The sequence below is a fragment of the Tiliqua scincoides genome, chromosome 3, assembly GCF_035046505.1.
Source record: "Tiliqua scincoides isolate rTilSci1 chromosome 3, rTilSci1.hap2, whole genome shotgun sequence".
Classification (NCBI taxonomy): domain Eukaryota; kingdom Metazoa; phylum Chordata; class Lepidosauria; order Squamata; family Scincidae; genus Tiliqua; species Tiliqua scincoides.
In genome coordinates, this window is record NC_089823.1 from 95,019,301 (window position 1) to 95,033,736 (window position 14,436).

At 41.8% G+C, this 14,436-nt stretch overlaps 1 protein-coding gene across 1 annotated transcript; it reads right to left on the minus strand.

Annotated features, from left to right (window-relative positions):
* Positions 1-205: 205 nt before the first annotated feature.
* Positions 206-13,668, minus strand: CFAP97D2 (CFAP97 domain containing 2). Its single transcript, XM_066621340.1, has 5 exons — positions 13,576-13,668; positions 7,629-7,709; positions 6,654-6,772; positions 3,338-3,521; positions 206-373 (listed from the first exon to the last, which is right to left on the minus strand). The coding sequence occupies exons 1-5, from the start codon at positions 13,666-13,668 to the stop codon at positions 206-208; spliced, it is 645 nt and encodes a 214-aa protein (XP_066477437.1).
* Between the last annotated feature and the right edge of the window lie 768 nt (positions 13,669-14,436).

Here is a 14,436-nt window from a genome sequence, read left to right on the forward strand (position 1 = left end):
AATATGGTCAGAATTATCTCCCACGCAAACCTGGTTTTATGTTATCTCTAGTAACTAGCATGAACACCTTTAGTACTTATTTTAAAGGAAGATGAGGTGTTCTCTAATATCTACTGTTGATGTAAGCAAGATAATTTCTCTGTGATAGTTTCCCTTCCATCATGACAACTATTGCGTGAATCATCACTGTAATGGAATTGTTGAATTAAATATTTTCTACTGGATTTTCTTCCTGACGTTCATTGTTTGTATTTTTGCCTTGGCAAACTGGTTCTTCTCTTTCCTCTGGTTTTTTCATCTGACCATCTTTCAGATGCTGATATTTCTCTTTCTGTCTGTCTCTTTTGCGTGTTTTTTTCTTGAACTTTTGCTCCTGTGCAGAGAGAAAGAAGGTATACATTCATGCTCTTGTAAAATAAAAGCACTTTCAAATATGGATTGCTATAGACTATTTACATAAAGACAATTTAACTAGACCAGTGGTTCCCCAAATCCTACTCGGATGTTTGGGAACACACTAAGTCTTGGTGGGGGTGGGACCTGGGGCTGGGGGTGTCCCGCCAGTGCTGCAGCAATCATATTGTGGGGACCCAGGAGTTTTTCCCCTTTTCTGGAGGGTTGCGCTGGCCTTGGGGAGGGTCTGGGAGGCCCACAGCCCCCCTCCGTGAGCCTCGCCGATGCTTGAAATAGCTCTGATCAGTGCGCAGTTCTGGTTTCATGCAAAAACCAGAAGTGTGCTTCAATCACCAGTCACTGATCAGAGTGATTTCAAACATGGGGGTGGCCCATGGAGGGGGTGTGGGCCTCCTGAACTCTCCTCAAGGCCAGCATGACCCTCCAGGTAAGGGTAAAAGCCCCTAGTTTCATACTCCACCTTTCAGTTGAGTTGAGGGATGGGGTATGGATGACTTAATTCTTCATTTTATGCTTTTATCAAGTATTTCGATCATGTAGCAATTATGCAGTGCAGTCATAAGCTTGTAAATAACTGGACAGAGAGGTGCCTTTTAAAGTGGTGTTCTCTTATATTTAGTAGGGGGAGAGCAACTATCCCTCTTCAACCCAGCACGGCATCTTTTCCAGTGGCTCTTGCTGGTGTGTCTTCTGTGTGTGTGTTTTAGATTGTGAGCCCTTTGGGAATAAGGAACCATTTATTTATTTTACTATGTAAACCACTTTGTGAACTAACTTTGTTGAAAAGCGGTAAACAGGTATTCTTAATCGCCATCATCATCTTGTGACAATATTTATAACAGCAAAATAGGATAAAAACCAGGCATACCAGGTCTTTGGGAAGGACTCAATATCTGGATAAAACAAACCTGGATAACATCTACCTGACTGTGCGTAAATCTACTACTACTACTACTACTACTACTACTACTACTACTACTACTATTATAATCAACAACAACTTGATAGGTGAATATATACAATATATACAAAACCCAGTCAAAAACAACATGACTGTGTGAAAATGGGATGATAATAAGTATCATTACTTATGATGGCGCAGCAAAACTGCATGGCCTCCGCTGTATCCAACACAACTTAGGTGCAGGCTAGAAGTCACCTTAGGATAAGGGAATATTTTCCCAGCCTGCCCTATGGGGCTGCTCAGATCTCTGCTAGCTGTTTATCTGACGGAAATCCAAGCAGCCCTGTGTAATATGGGCATCTGACAGGGGTTGGGATAGGCAGCTCCACTGATTCCACCCACCCTCCTGGGCCTGTCCTACCCCCATTCCACCCTCCCCCACCCAAAATCACCCCCTCTCCACCTCCAGAACATCCTCCTTCCACCCTCACTCACTTCCACCAGCAGCACTGGGACTGAATGCAGCACTGGCAGGCCAGCGTAGGCCATGCCACTGGCATTGCCAATGCTAGAATATGGTAATAATCTTACAGTATGTTTGTGATACTCTAGGCTGGCAGAGCAATTGCTGTGCCAACTGCTACGTAAGTTTGGATTGTGCTCTGAGTTAAATTAGGGTGTACTCTCAAGATGTGCACTTCATTGTGATCTTAATGGTTTATCAGCATTGCATGCTCCAATTTTTGGCAAGTCTGCAGATGTTGAAAGCTATGAATTTGGACCACGTTCTGAGAGCTGGGGAGGCTGTGCATGGCCTCCCCAACCCTCAGAATGCCTTCTAAAGGGAAAAAAAACTTTCAGTTTCTCCAGGAAAACCGGAAGTGACATTTTTATGCCCTGAGGCCCTGGGAAACCCTATACAGCTTCCCCAGGTCTCAGAATGCTTTATAAGGGCATAAAACATCACTTCCAGTTTCCCCTGAGAAACTGGAGGTCACATTTTCCCCCTTTTAGAAGGCATTCAGAGGCCCTCAGAACACCCTCTGAATGCGACTGGAGCTCAGCTTTGGTTGCGTTTGAATGGTTCAGTTGAGTCCTACAAGTAGAAAACATTCTGAATATAAAGACCTACAAATAGAAATTGAAAGACTGTGGCACAAGAAAGCAAGAGTAATACCAATAGTCGTAGAGGCCTTGGGTGCTAACCTGAAACACCTGGAAAAGCACTTGAACACCATCAGGATGAGCACAAGGCCCATAAGTCAATTAAAGGCCGCCTTGGAACAGCACATGTACTACGGTGACATTTGTTACGCAATGACATAAAAACAAAAAATAACTGCCTATCCTAGGACAACACTGGACAACAACAAAGGGTCACTTGGGCTGCATTCCTAACCTCACTTTCCTTGGAGTAAGTCCCATTGAACACAATAGGACTTACTTCTGAGTAGACCTGGTTAGGATTGTACGTATCCTTGGTTTCATCCAGCTAATATCCATCCATCCATCCAATATTAATTAACATTGCCAAAAAATTTAAAACATACAATGCTGGGAGCAAGCTCCACTGAACACAATGGAACTTATTTCTGAGTGCACATACATAAGATTGAGCTGTAAGAATATTGTGCTGAAGGAAGCAACATTAGGATGTAAGTGGTTCCCATTGTCCTCACAGTTTTGAGGAGTGTATGCGTGTGTATACTTCTTTAACCCAGGCTAGTCAGCTTCAGTGAAATCTGGAGTTCCAGGGATTTTATTCCAGATTTTGATGGAATAAATTTATGAAAAAATCAAATACAGCAGAGATTAATTCTGTAATGCCTTTTGACATACTTTCTCCTTTCTACAAGTAAGGGAGCAGCAACAAGTGAGAAATTTTACAGCTTCTCACTGCCCTAGATTCCTCCTGCACTAATCAAGTAATTACTAGGAGTGCAATTTGGAAATAGAAGAACCAGGCAATTTGGCTCATTTTGCTATAGAAATTTGTATACATTTAAAGACTAGGATTACCTGTGGCTTGCCCAATCCACGAGGATATCTTGCAATACTGTTCATGTATTTTTCAGTCTTTTGCCAGTCTTCATTCCACATCTGGACCTTATACTGAGGTTTACACTTAGTAATCCTTTCCAGAATAGCAAAATTCTCTTGGCTCATTCTCAGTAATTCTTGCTCTCGTTTTTCTCTGTTTAAGCTAAACATGATATGTACCAATGCAAGAAATAATTTTGTTAATAATATGGAAGGGAGATGCAAAGCAAGTAAAGGAGAAATTACAGAAGTTGTGCCTCATCCACTGGGGTTCTGTTCTGGAACCCCTAGTGTATTTTAAAAAAAATAATATCAGTGGATACCAAATCAGTGGAAAAATAGCTTTAAAGACCCACTTCCAGGTTTCGTGCTCCTCTATTGTCACCCCAGAATGCATTGGTATAGATGTTATACCGCATTCAACCACTAAAAGGGTCGAATAATGGAATTTAATGGAATAAAACTGTGTCTGAATGTAGTATAGCACAGCGTCTATTCTGGGGTGACAATGGAGGAGCAAGAAACCCGGAAGTGGGCCTTTAAAGCTATCTTTAACCCTGAGAAGCTTGCAACCAGTGCAGTTTAACAGCACAAAGGTAGTAAATGGGATTTTGGCATGCTTTTTCTTAGTTACAAGGTATTTGAAGGTGGAGCCTAGTATCAGTGGTAAGTCAAATCAGTGGATGCTAAATCAGTGGGTAATAAGGTATGACCTGTAGTTCCTGTTAAGAGGAAGAACTTCCATACATATGCTTTATGTACTGGACAAAACTGTAGTAAAAATGGGGGAAATGTGCAAACCTATATGGGTGCAGTTTTCAAACTTCCAGGGAGTTTGAAAGCCGCAGTAAGTTCTGGAGGGGGTAGGGGGGAGGCATCAGGGGCAGGGGGAGGCAGCAGCATGATCTCCAGGATTGCACCACTCAGGGGGGCTGCAGGGGCTTGGGTGCACTTATCCGAGCCTCCGGCAGCCTCTTGGGGGTGTGGGGAGCCCCACGTGGCTGTCTGCAGGGCTCCCCAATGCTTCACAACTGAAAGTGGAGCGATCGTGCTCCACTTCTGGTTTAGAGGAAGCGGAACACGATCGCTCCACTTTCACTTGTGAAGCTTCAGGGAGCCCTGCAGATAGCCACGCAGGGCTCCCCACACCCTCGGGAGATTGCAGGAGGCTCAGGTAAGTGCACCCAAGCCCCTGCAACCCCCCCTGAGGGACACGATCCTGGGGATCGTGCCGCTGCCTTCTCCCTGCCTCCTGGCTGCCCCTGCTCCTTAAGGGGAAACAGACCAGGGCCCACAGGCTGGGGTGTCGCGACGCTCCAGTCTGAAAAGCCCTGCTTTATGGGAACACTAATAGGCAGCCCAATCCTATATAACACCCCACATGGTGATGCAGCTGCACCAATAGGACTTATACTGTATCTCATGCTGGAGCATTGGACCCTGTAGGCCTCCTTGGTGTAAGAGAATATTTGTTGGTAAGTCTATGCTGGCCTGCTAGGTCTACTTGGACATGCACCAACAATTTAATTACTGCAAGTCCAAGAGGACCCAGGTTGGGGGATTGAGGCTGGGAAGGGGGTTAGGATTTGGTGAATGCTGCTGCCACCAAACCTGCCCCATTCTAAATCCTAATCTGCCCTCCTCCCCACTCCCATCACCACCTCATTCCTTCCACTTCCTGCTCACACTTATTCATGCTGGCGGGTATGGTATTGATGGCCACGGGTGTGCAGAGCCAGCCACTTGCTACTTGCAGCAGTGGCCAGGCCACACTGAACGGCATGTCACATTTTGCAACAGCCATAAAGAGCCTTACAGCAGCAGAAAACGTGTTCCTGTGGCATAAGGCCCTTTAGGATTGGGCCAACAGTATACCATGACACTATACTTCCCTCTGGAGAGTGCATGTCAAACTCATTTGTGACATGCAAATATGTGCAGCTTAGTCACTGTTTTCTTTAAGGCAGCAGTTTTTTTATTTACTGTCGTATACTTGTCTTACACTCCCAGGGTTTTGGGGTGCTCAGAGTTGTTGGTTCTGAACCCTAGAGCCCTCAAAGATCCCCTGTTCGGTAGTACTGCCACCACCCTGTAAGAGCCAGTGCCTCAGTCCAGGGACACTGAGACTGTCTAGGCTTAACTATATCCCTTGTAGGCACTGAGCACTTTCTTTACTTAAAGTCTCAGTCTTCAAGTTACTAGTCCACAATGAGGATTTTTGGTAGCTTGCTGAACAACTAGGCAGGATTCTGAACCTTTGTCCCCAACAGATAATGAACTCACATGGTAAAAAGATTTTTACTTTATTAAGTACATAGGGTTACAAAAAGTTACAAAAGGCAGCAAATGCTAGAGGCATAAAAACTTCTAGGAAACATATCAGCATAAAACAACAAAGCTAACTGGCTAACTCTATTATTCTCTAACTCTCACCTGGGTCAGCTTCTTTTGTAGATCCTCAGGTCAGTTACCTAAGAGGCCACATGGTCCTGGTGGGGCAGGATGTGCACCCACCACCTATCTCACCAAGAGACAAAGACCAAAAGACCCTGTCCTATGGAAGTGGGGCTGGATGCTAGCCCTCTCAGCTCTTCCCTCCCCCCTGGAGATCTACAGCTGCATTCCATCCTTGATGGGCATCTTTCTGGCTGCCTAGGTGCTACATTATCACCTTCCATTGAGTTGTAAATTCCTAGCAGCTAGGAACTGCAAGCCACTTCTGTGTTACTGTTTTAGCTTGGTTCAGGCTTTACATGTTACTAGGCCTAAACTGTACATATTCATGACACTTACCTACAAGACAGTTGTATGCTTAATGACCATAAGCTACTGAGATTGCCTGACAGCTTTCTGAAAAGCTGTTCTTATTCAGGTATAGAAAAGCATCAAGAAATACTTTAAGGTACCCAGTAACTATAGGGCTGCCTGACTCTTTTTCATTGATGGATTAATAAATTTTAAAAGAAGAATTATCTTTGAAATTTCAAAGAATTATCTTTGAATGATCTTTGAAATACCCTCTAACATTGCCTGTAACATCTGGAAGACAGAGATGTAACTAACATCTGGAAGACAGAGATGTAAATTTTAAAAGAAGAATTATCTTTGAAATTTCAAAGAATTATCTTTGAATGATCTTTGAAATTCCCTCTAACATTGCCTGTAACATCTGGAAGTCTGAGAAACAGAGATCCAGAGGTTCTTGCTAATGCAGGTTTTTAAGGGGATTAATCATCACGTCGAGCACTGTCAAAGTAACTTGCTAACTCTGTGTGAGTTTCATTGCAGATTTTACCTTTTGGGTTTGTAATCATTTTTATTGTCAATTCTCCCTTGAGTCCTCATGATGTAAGACATCTTCTCCAGCAGCAAATGATTGTCTCGCTCAATGATTGCCTGGCGATCCCTCTCAAGCTTAAAACATTCAGAAAGACAAATTGCAGTTGTAGTCTGTATCTCCTCTCTGAAAAAGGGCAGCTACAATCCCTGTCCCCCCTTTCCTTCACAATTGCAGTTTTGAATGAGGTGGAATGTGGCTGAAGCAACGTGTTCCTTTACGGATGACATTCATGGCAGGTGGAACTACAGAAGACATTTTGGGTATTTAAAGCTCTGGTGTTAAGAGTTGCAAAAAGCTTCCTAATTATCTGTTTGGATCAACTGGGAATCAAGAAACCCTGGATAATCTAAAGGTATTGACTGTAATATGGGAGAAAAAAAGTTGGATTAAAAATGCAGAGTGTTGAAGGTAATATAGAATGTAACTTAGGCTACTTGTACAACTTTACTCTTCCACTTTGCTCTCAGATAGAAACTCATTAGCTGCAAATGACAGAAGAGAAAATGTGCAAAACTTGCTCATATTTTCAAGATATGAGAGAGCCCAATTATCAAGCTGGGAGAGACCAATTGTAACAGAGGCCAAATAAATGGCTTCTGGGGGTGGGCCTTATGTTTGACACCCCTGTTTTACAGTGTCTTTGAGGATACTTATTTTAAGAAACATGTGCTTACAGGCATTGACTTTAGAGGCTAGAACAGCAGCAAGTGGGAAGTGAACTGGCAAAAGCAGCAGCAGAAGCTATAGGTTTTTTCTAGTACTAACGTCTACTTAATTAGCTAATAAAATGTATCTGATATTTTACCTTGGATTCTGAAAGTTCTTAATACAAGAATATAACAGTCTGTAGATTAAGTTTTTTAAGTTTCAGTCACTTACCAAAATTTGGATACTTTATTTACTTAATTAGGAATCCTAAGCAGAACATACCTTGAGTTTCCCTAACTTCAATTGAAGATGTCCATATGTTGCAGGAGGAGAAGTATCCACCATAGGCTTGGCCATCTGGATCTGCATCAGAAAACAAATCAGTGTTTAAATTTGTCTGTGCAATGAAAGGGTAGCTCTATATTCACTGTTTGTTTAAGAGCTAGGAGCCCCTGATTCGTATCTCAGTTCACCTTTGAACCCTGCCTTTCAGCCAAGGCTCTTACAGTACAATATGGGACTGATGATACCAGGTTCCAGTTTAGTTGTGAGGGTTATTGAGATAATGTATTTATTTAATGTATTTATTTAAAGCCATTTAGTTATTTGATTTTTCTCTGTAAACCGCTTTGTGAACTTTTAGTTGAAAAGTGGTATATAAATACTGTTGATTGATTGATTGATAATGTATACAAAATGCTCTGAACACTTAATTAAAACACAGATAATGTTTCTGTTATGTTTGTATCTCATGCGTCTTTCAAGGAACTCAGGAGGTAGCGCAAATTAGGCTACCGTTTTTTATTTTTCAACAACCTTATGCGGTAGGCTAGCTTAGCAGCTTGCCTATCACCACTGAGTAAATTTTGTGGCTGAGCAGGATTCTGAATCCAGGTCTCCCTAACTCAGCGGTTCTCAAACTTACCATAGTCACAGTGCCCTTCTTTTGCAGTGGCTTCTTCTTCCTGGCTCTCCCAGATGCCACCACCTTGGATTGTGTGAGAGTTTGCACGATCTAAGATGGTGATGACAAAGACTGCCAGGAAGAAGAGGCCACTGGGGGCATCCTGTGGCAGCCCTATGAGTTCCCTGTGTATGCCCAATACTCTACCACTTCACATTGGCTCTTATGATTATCATTTACTGGGTTATGCTACTGTGTTGTATGTTGTGCTAAAGTGCTTCTGGAACATGAGATACAGAAGAAATATGCTGTGTGCACCATAACCATTTTCTATGTGTTCAGAACTAAATGGTTGGGCAGGTTACAGTAATAAGCATATATTTGAGACTGAACATACAGGAACAGAGAGTGGGCCTGAAAATGGAAGGTGCTGAATTATAGGTTCATGATTGCAACATGAATACCAGATGATGTAAGCCAAATATTTGGCACTGGAAAATTCTGTCTCCCTACTAGAGGCCATGAAAAAAAACTTCTTATGTTTCTTCTAGCTCTGACATTCTGTTTTATGAACTGAATCCTAGATAAATCCAATTCACAATATTTTCTGGGAACAAGTTGTACGGAAGGGAAAAACTGTGTGTTATTATGTTAAGCCCATGATGAGCAGACAGGCTTAATGCTGACCATGGACTGGAAGTGTTCTTTTCTGAATAAATTGTGGGTGGGGTAGCAGCCTTGTGGGCTTAATGACACTGATAGCGTGCCCCAAATTGAAAGTCTCACAGAATCCTTTTCCATTTGCACATATCTGCAGGCAGATCTTCTAACATTTGTCCTTAGGGTGCAAAACGTTATGTGAGAAATGGTCATCAGAGGATGCTGGTGGGACTGGCTGCAATTTTATGCACAGTTTGCAGTGAACTCTTCTGGAATGAAGTGGAACTGATTTCTAAGTAGACATAGGGCTGAACATCAGAGATTCTCTAACAGTGCAAAGAACAGGAGAGTCATTTCAGGTATACAGCAATGGAAGCACCAGTCTCTTTTACTCCTTCCAGCCCTGACAATTTTTTATTACCACTTTCCTCCATATACAGTATTACTCGAGTTAATTCCGATATCTCTTATTTGTCCTTCCTCCAGCTTGAGATTCACTGATCAAAGTTAGAATGAAATGCAAAAGATTATTTTGCTCATGTCCATAGTTAATAACAGAACACTGCCCCTGCATCGTTAAGAAAGGTGGGACAGCTACACAAAGGAGAAGAGGAGGTGCATTATATGAATAAATATTTGCATGGTACCTCTGCTTGTAGACCTCCTTTTGGTTTGGTTTAGCTAATCTTACATGGTGTCTGCATCTTCACTGTAGGTCATCAAAAAATGTCAGTGCTTTGATGGTTGGCAACCTTCAGTCTCAAAAGACTATGGTACAAGCCTACAGCACCCGGTATTCCCAGGCGGTCTCCCATCCAAGTACTAACCAGGCCTGACCCTGCTTAGATCAGGGTCAAGATCAGGCATGTGCAGGGTGCTGTAGGCTTATACCGTAGTCTTTCGAGACTGAAGGTTGCCAACCATTTTGCTTTGATGTGGGGCTTATCACTTGCAATTTGAATGCATTCGGAGTCCTTTTATAAAAGAGACCATTCAGCTTGATCTTATTGTACACATGTTGTAGCTCTACACTAGCCTACCTCAGTTTTATACTAGTTAAATTTCCGTGCTTTTCCTTACTCCCTAAGTTCTTAGGCTTGTAGTTTGGTGAAATGCTGGGAGTTCTCAGTTAATAATCCCTAGGGCCTCTTACAGAACCACAGTTCCATGGGAGAAGCAAGCACTATTAAATCAGTCTGTGCCATAGATATCCCCTTTATGTCTTATGACAAGACCTGTATGCAAAGTCAATGTAAAGCAAACATACCCTGTTCCTGATCTTTGCTGACAGATTTCTTTATAATGGCCTTGTATGGAAGGACAAGATCAAATAAGAATGCTGGACTGAGCAACATAGAAATTGGAGCTGCAGTTGTGGTTTGAGCAGTGTACAGTATCCACATGAACAAAAGTGAAAAGCATTATTGCATGAGTACTGTGTAGAAGTAAGAACTTTATTCTGTGCCTTGCACATGCACAAAAGTATTTGCATTCAGAAACAAAGGTAAAGTAAGGGTCAACTTTGTTTCCTAGCAATGATCTGTATCTATGCCTGAAACTATATAGAAATATGATCGGTATCCGATTTTGAATTACCACTTGGCTTCAGGTTGATGACACTTTACAAATTGCTAATCTTGCTTTCCCTATTTATGAGTGTAGATAAAATTATTCTTCCTTATAAAGGAGTTTGCCAGCCCAGGATAAAAACATTATCAATGCACAATCCTATTCGTTAACCCTTCCAGTTAGAAGATTGACTAGAAATGAGTAATGATTAAGAATTAAGATAGCACAATATGTCTTGAGAGTTTGGTGTTAATAATATGAACCAATTTGTTTGTTTTTCTAATTTTTTATTTGTTCATAAACACTAAACTATTGTAGGTGGAGACAAATGTAAAATTGTTTAATGGCACAGATAAGGTTTCAATATTTGCCTTAAAGCCCAGTCAGTTAATATATGATTTAATCCTCTCAGCTGGAGGATGTTTGATTTAGATTACACAAAACACTAAGAGCATTCAAGAGGATGTTGCAGAGCTAATTATCTGATCAAAGTTTTTAAGTCATTCTTGCTTTCACGGTCTGTCTAAACCAGTGATTTTCAACCTTTTTTCATCTCACAGCACACGGACAAGGCACACCTAAAGCTTTTTGACAACTGACAAGGCACACTGCACTACCAGCCAGGGCTCACATCCCCCAATGGCCCTAACTAATAAATGACCCCCCTCAAACTCCTATAGCACACCTGCTGACCATTCACAGCACACCAATATGCCGTGGCATACTGGTTGATCTAGACAATTGAAAGATACCAGTAATTAATTTTAATGAAACTCTGATGTATATGAAAGCTATAAATTCCTACCTCCAAAATTATTATTATTATTTATTATTATTTTATTAATTTGTACCCTGCCTTTTTGCCCAACGGGCACACAAGATGGCTAACAAACAATTTAAAAATACAACATGAAAAACAGTTAAAAACAATTTACAATGATTAAAAAGCTAAAAACAAAACAAACCCCATGGATTTTAATATAAAAAGCAAGAACGCCAGCCAGCCTGTCAACAATTAAAAGCTTTTTGAAATAAAAAGGTCTTCAGTCCACGCTGAAACGTTAGCAACGAGGGAGCAGTTCTCAGTTCTAAGGGGAGGTTATTCCACAGTTTGGGGGCCACCACCGAGAAGGCCCTCTTCCTTCCAATGAAACACTAAAATTCCAAAATTCTAATGAAACACTAAAAAGCCACAAGTATATTCATGATACAGATAATCTGTATTTCAGTCATGTCGAAGAAACAGATTAAGATCGGTTTTACTACAGACTATACATTTTCAGATACATAATAAAATAACTAATTGGATTGAAACATGGGCAGCCCAATCCTAACCTGTCCTGGAGCAGGCAGGCCAGTAGGCCTGCCCCGCATCCAGTGAAGGGTTGACGCCAAAAGCAGCTCAGTTTGGGGCAAGGAGAATTCCTTCCTCTTACCCTGGGTAAAGCCGCAGCAGCATCAATGGGACTACTCGGATCTGTGCCACCTTGATCTGAGCAGCCTGGAGCTGCCCCAGGCTGCCCAGGATTGGGGATAGGATCCAGCAGAAGTGCCAGCCTGCTGCCCGCCCACCTGCTGCCTGCCCTCCCCTGTCCCCAAAAATGCCTCCTCCCCATGCCCACCTCAGACCTATGTGCCAGCCTGACTCAGCCAGCACAGGCTTACCTTCTGGGCCAGCCGAACAGGACTCACGTTGGCTTCCTTGCTCTCCTGGTGGTGTGAAAGTGCTTTACGGCACTTTTGTGACACTGGTGGGGTGGTGCAAGAGACTTGCGTCAGCCCATCTTCACTTCTGGATTGCTCCCTAAGTTGATCTTACCAAGCCACTGATGTACTACAATTTTCTATTAATTATTATTATTAACAGTATTTATATACTGCTTTTCAACAAAAAGTACAAAAAGCGATTTACAGAAAAAAATCAAATAACTAATGGCTCCCTGTCCCAAAAAGGCTCACGATCTAAAAAGATGCAACACCAGCAGACAGCCACTAGAAAAGACACTGCTGGGGTGAGGTGGGCCAGTTACTCTCCCCCTGCTAAATAAATGAGGGGCACCCACTTGAAAAAGTGCCTCTTAACCAGTTAGCAGAATATAGAATTACACCTATATCCCATTTTTCCTGCAAGCTCAGGGGGTTTCATGGGGTTTCCTTATTTTTATCTTCAGCTCTGTGAGGTAGCTCAGGCTGACAGAGAATAACTGGCCTGTGGTCACCTAGTGAGCCTCATGGTCAGACAGGAATCTGAATTTAGGCCTTCATCCTTCAAGTCACCTCTTCTACACACTACATTGGCCCCAAATATTGCAGGGGGTGGAGACTGATGCACGTTCAAAGCAAGTATATTAACCATTAACCTGAAAGCCAGACTTGTTAAGGCAAAATGCAAAACAATATTTGATGATACATCTATATTTATAATATAATTGCAAATTATATTTGCCAATTGCAAATAATTTCCATATTGTTCATCACTTTGATTGGACAAGAAGTCATAGATCAAGCCATTTTCACCCTCAACACCAAACTCAAGAATGCATTTTCCTCTATCATCCTTTTTAAATCTCAGATTTCAACTTACAACAAAAGCCAAAACAACCTCCGAACAGGCTTAGAAAGCTGAAATGACTGTCTGAGAGTCAGTTCACATTTACTTTTAACAACCCTGATTAATCTTTGTGCCAGGAACAAACATCACTGGTAATAAATGAATAGTGGCATAAGCATTACATTCCCCCATGGGTTCATGACTAGGGGAGCTCCTGCTGGCAGAAACCTTCCCATGCTTTCATTGATAAATGCATGCCTTATTATCATAGAAATTAATCTCTGTGATAGAAAAAGGAATGTACAAAGTGGCCTGCAGAACACAAAGGAATTCATGCATTTTTATTCAGAAAATTCTTTTGAGGCCGGGCAGTTTTTCTGCAACTAAATTCTTGGCATATGTACTTTGGTGTAAACGTGGAGAAACGTATAGTGCATACTTAAAAAGTAAGCGAAGAGATGGCTGATAGTTCATGTTCTTGGCAGAAATGCAAAGGCATTTCCCTTCAAAAGTTTAATTTTGTGCACAGTGCCTGTGCTGCTTACCTTTTTCTTGTGTTCTTCGTAGGTAGCTTTGTCCCACTTTTGCTGAAGATATTTGTTGCCACATGGCAAAATTGGCTGGTAGGCTCGATACATCTTAAACAATATAAAACATATCTAAATCTGGACTACTTCAGTGAGAATGAGTCATCAGCTAGAACCTTCTTGAGCTAAGCTCTGGCAACTGTGGTGTGTTTGCAGCAGGTCATGTGGTGGTTGTCATGGTATCACTGAAGCAAAAATTGAATAGCTGGTGGTAGCATTTTCAACAATTTGTTGAAGTAACAGCAAACGAGCTAAGCATCTTAGAGGCTATCCTTTTCTGCACATTGGGGCAGTCTTGACCTGTCAAATTCTTTGAGGCTCTATACCTGATAGAGGGTCTACTTTGCCCTAGTTCTGGCCCTGCCCAAAGGGCCAATATTTTTAAATTCAAAAGTTGGCAACTCTAATTCCATATGCCATGGGTGTATTTATTGGATGTGCCTAATGGAATGGCAATACTTGTAGGAAGGGAGCTGAGATTAAGTGCCTGTCAAGAATGCTAAACTGGGTGCTTTCTCTCTTGCTCTTTCTGTCTCTCTAACTTTTTCAGAACATTAAGGCTGGGTTTAATGTGGTGAACTTCTGAGCAATCTGACACAGTACAGCAAATTTACCGCATAATTTTACACCAGAGCTTTCCCACAGAAGTTAATGGCATTCCACAGTTGAAAGTCTGGATTCACAGTTAATGTATTGAGAAACATACTTAAACTCCTTTTCCCAGCTGAAATCTTAATACTGTTCTGCATGATTTTCAGGAATTGGAGACGCTGAAAGAGTACAGAAAATTCTTTTCCTCCAATATCTTGTGTGCAAATC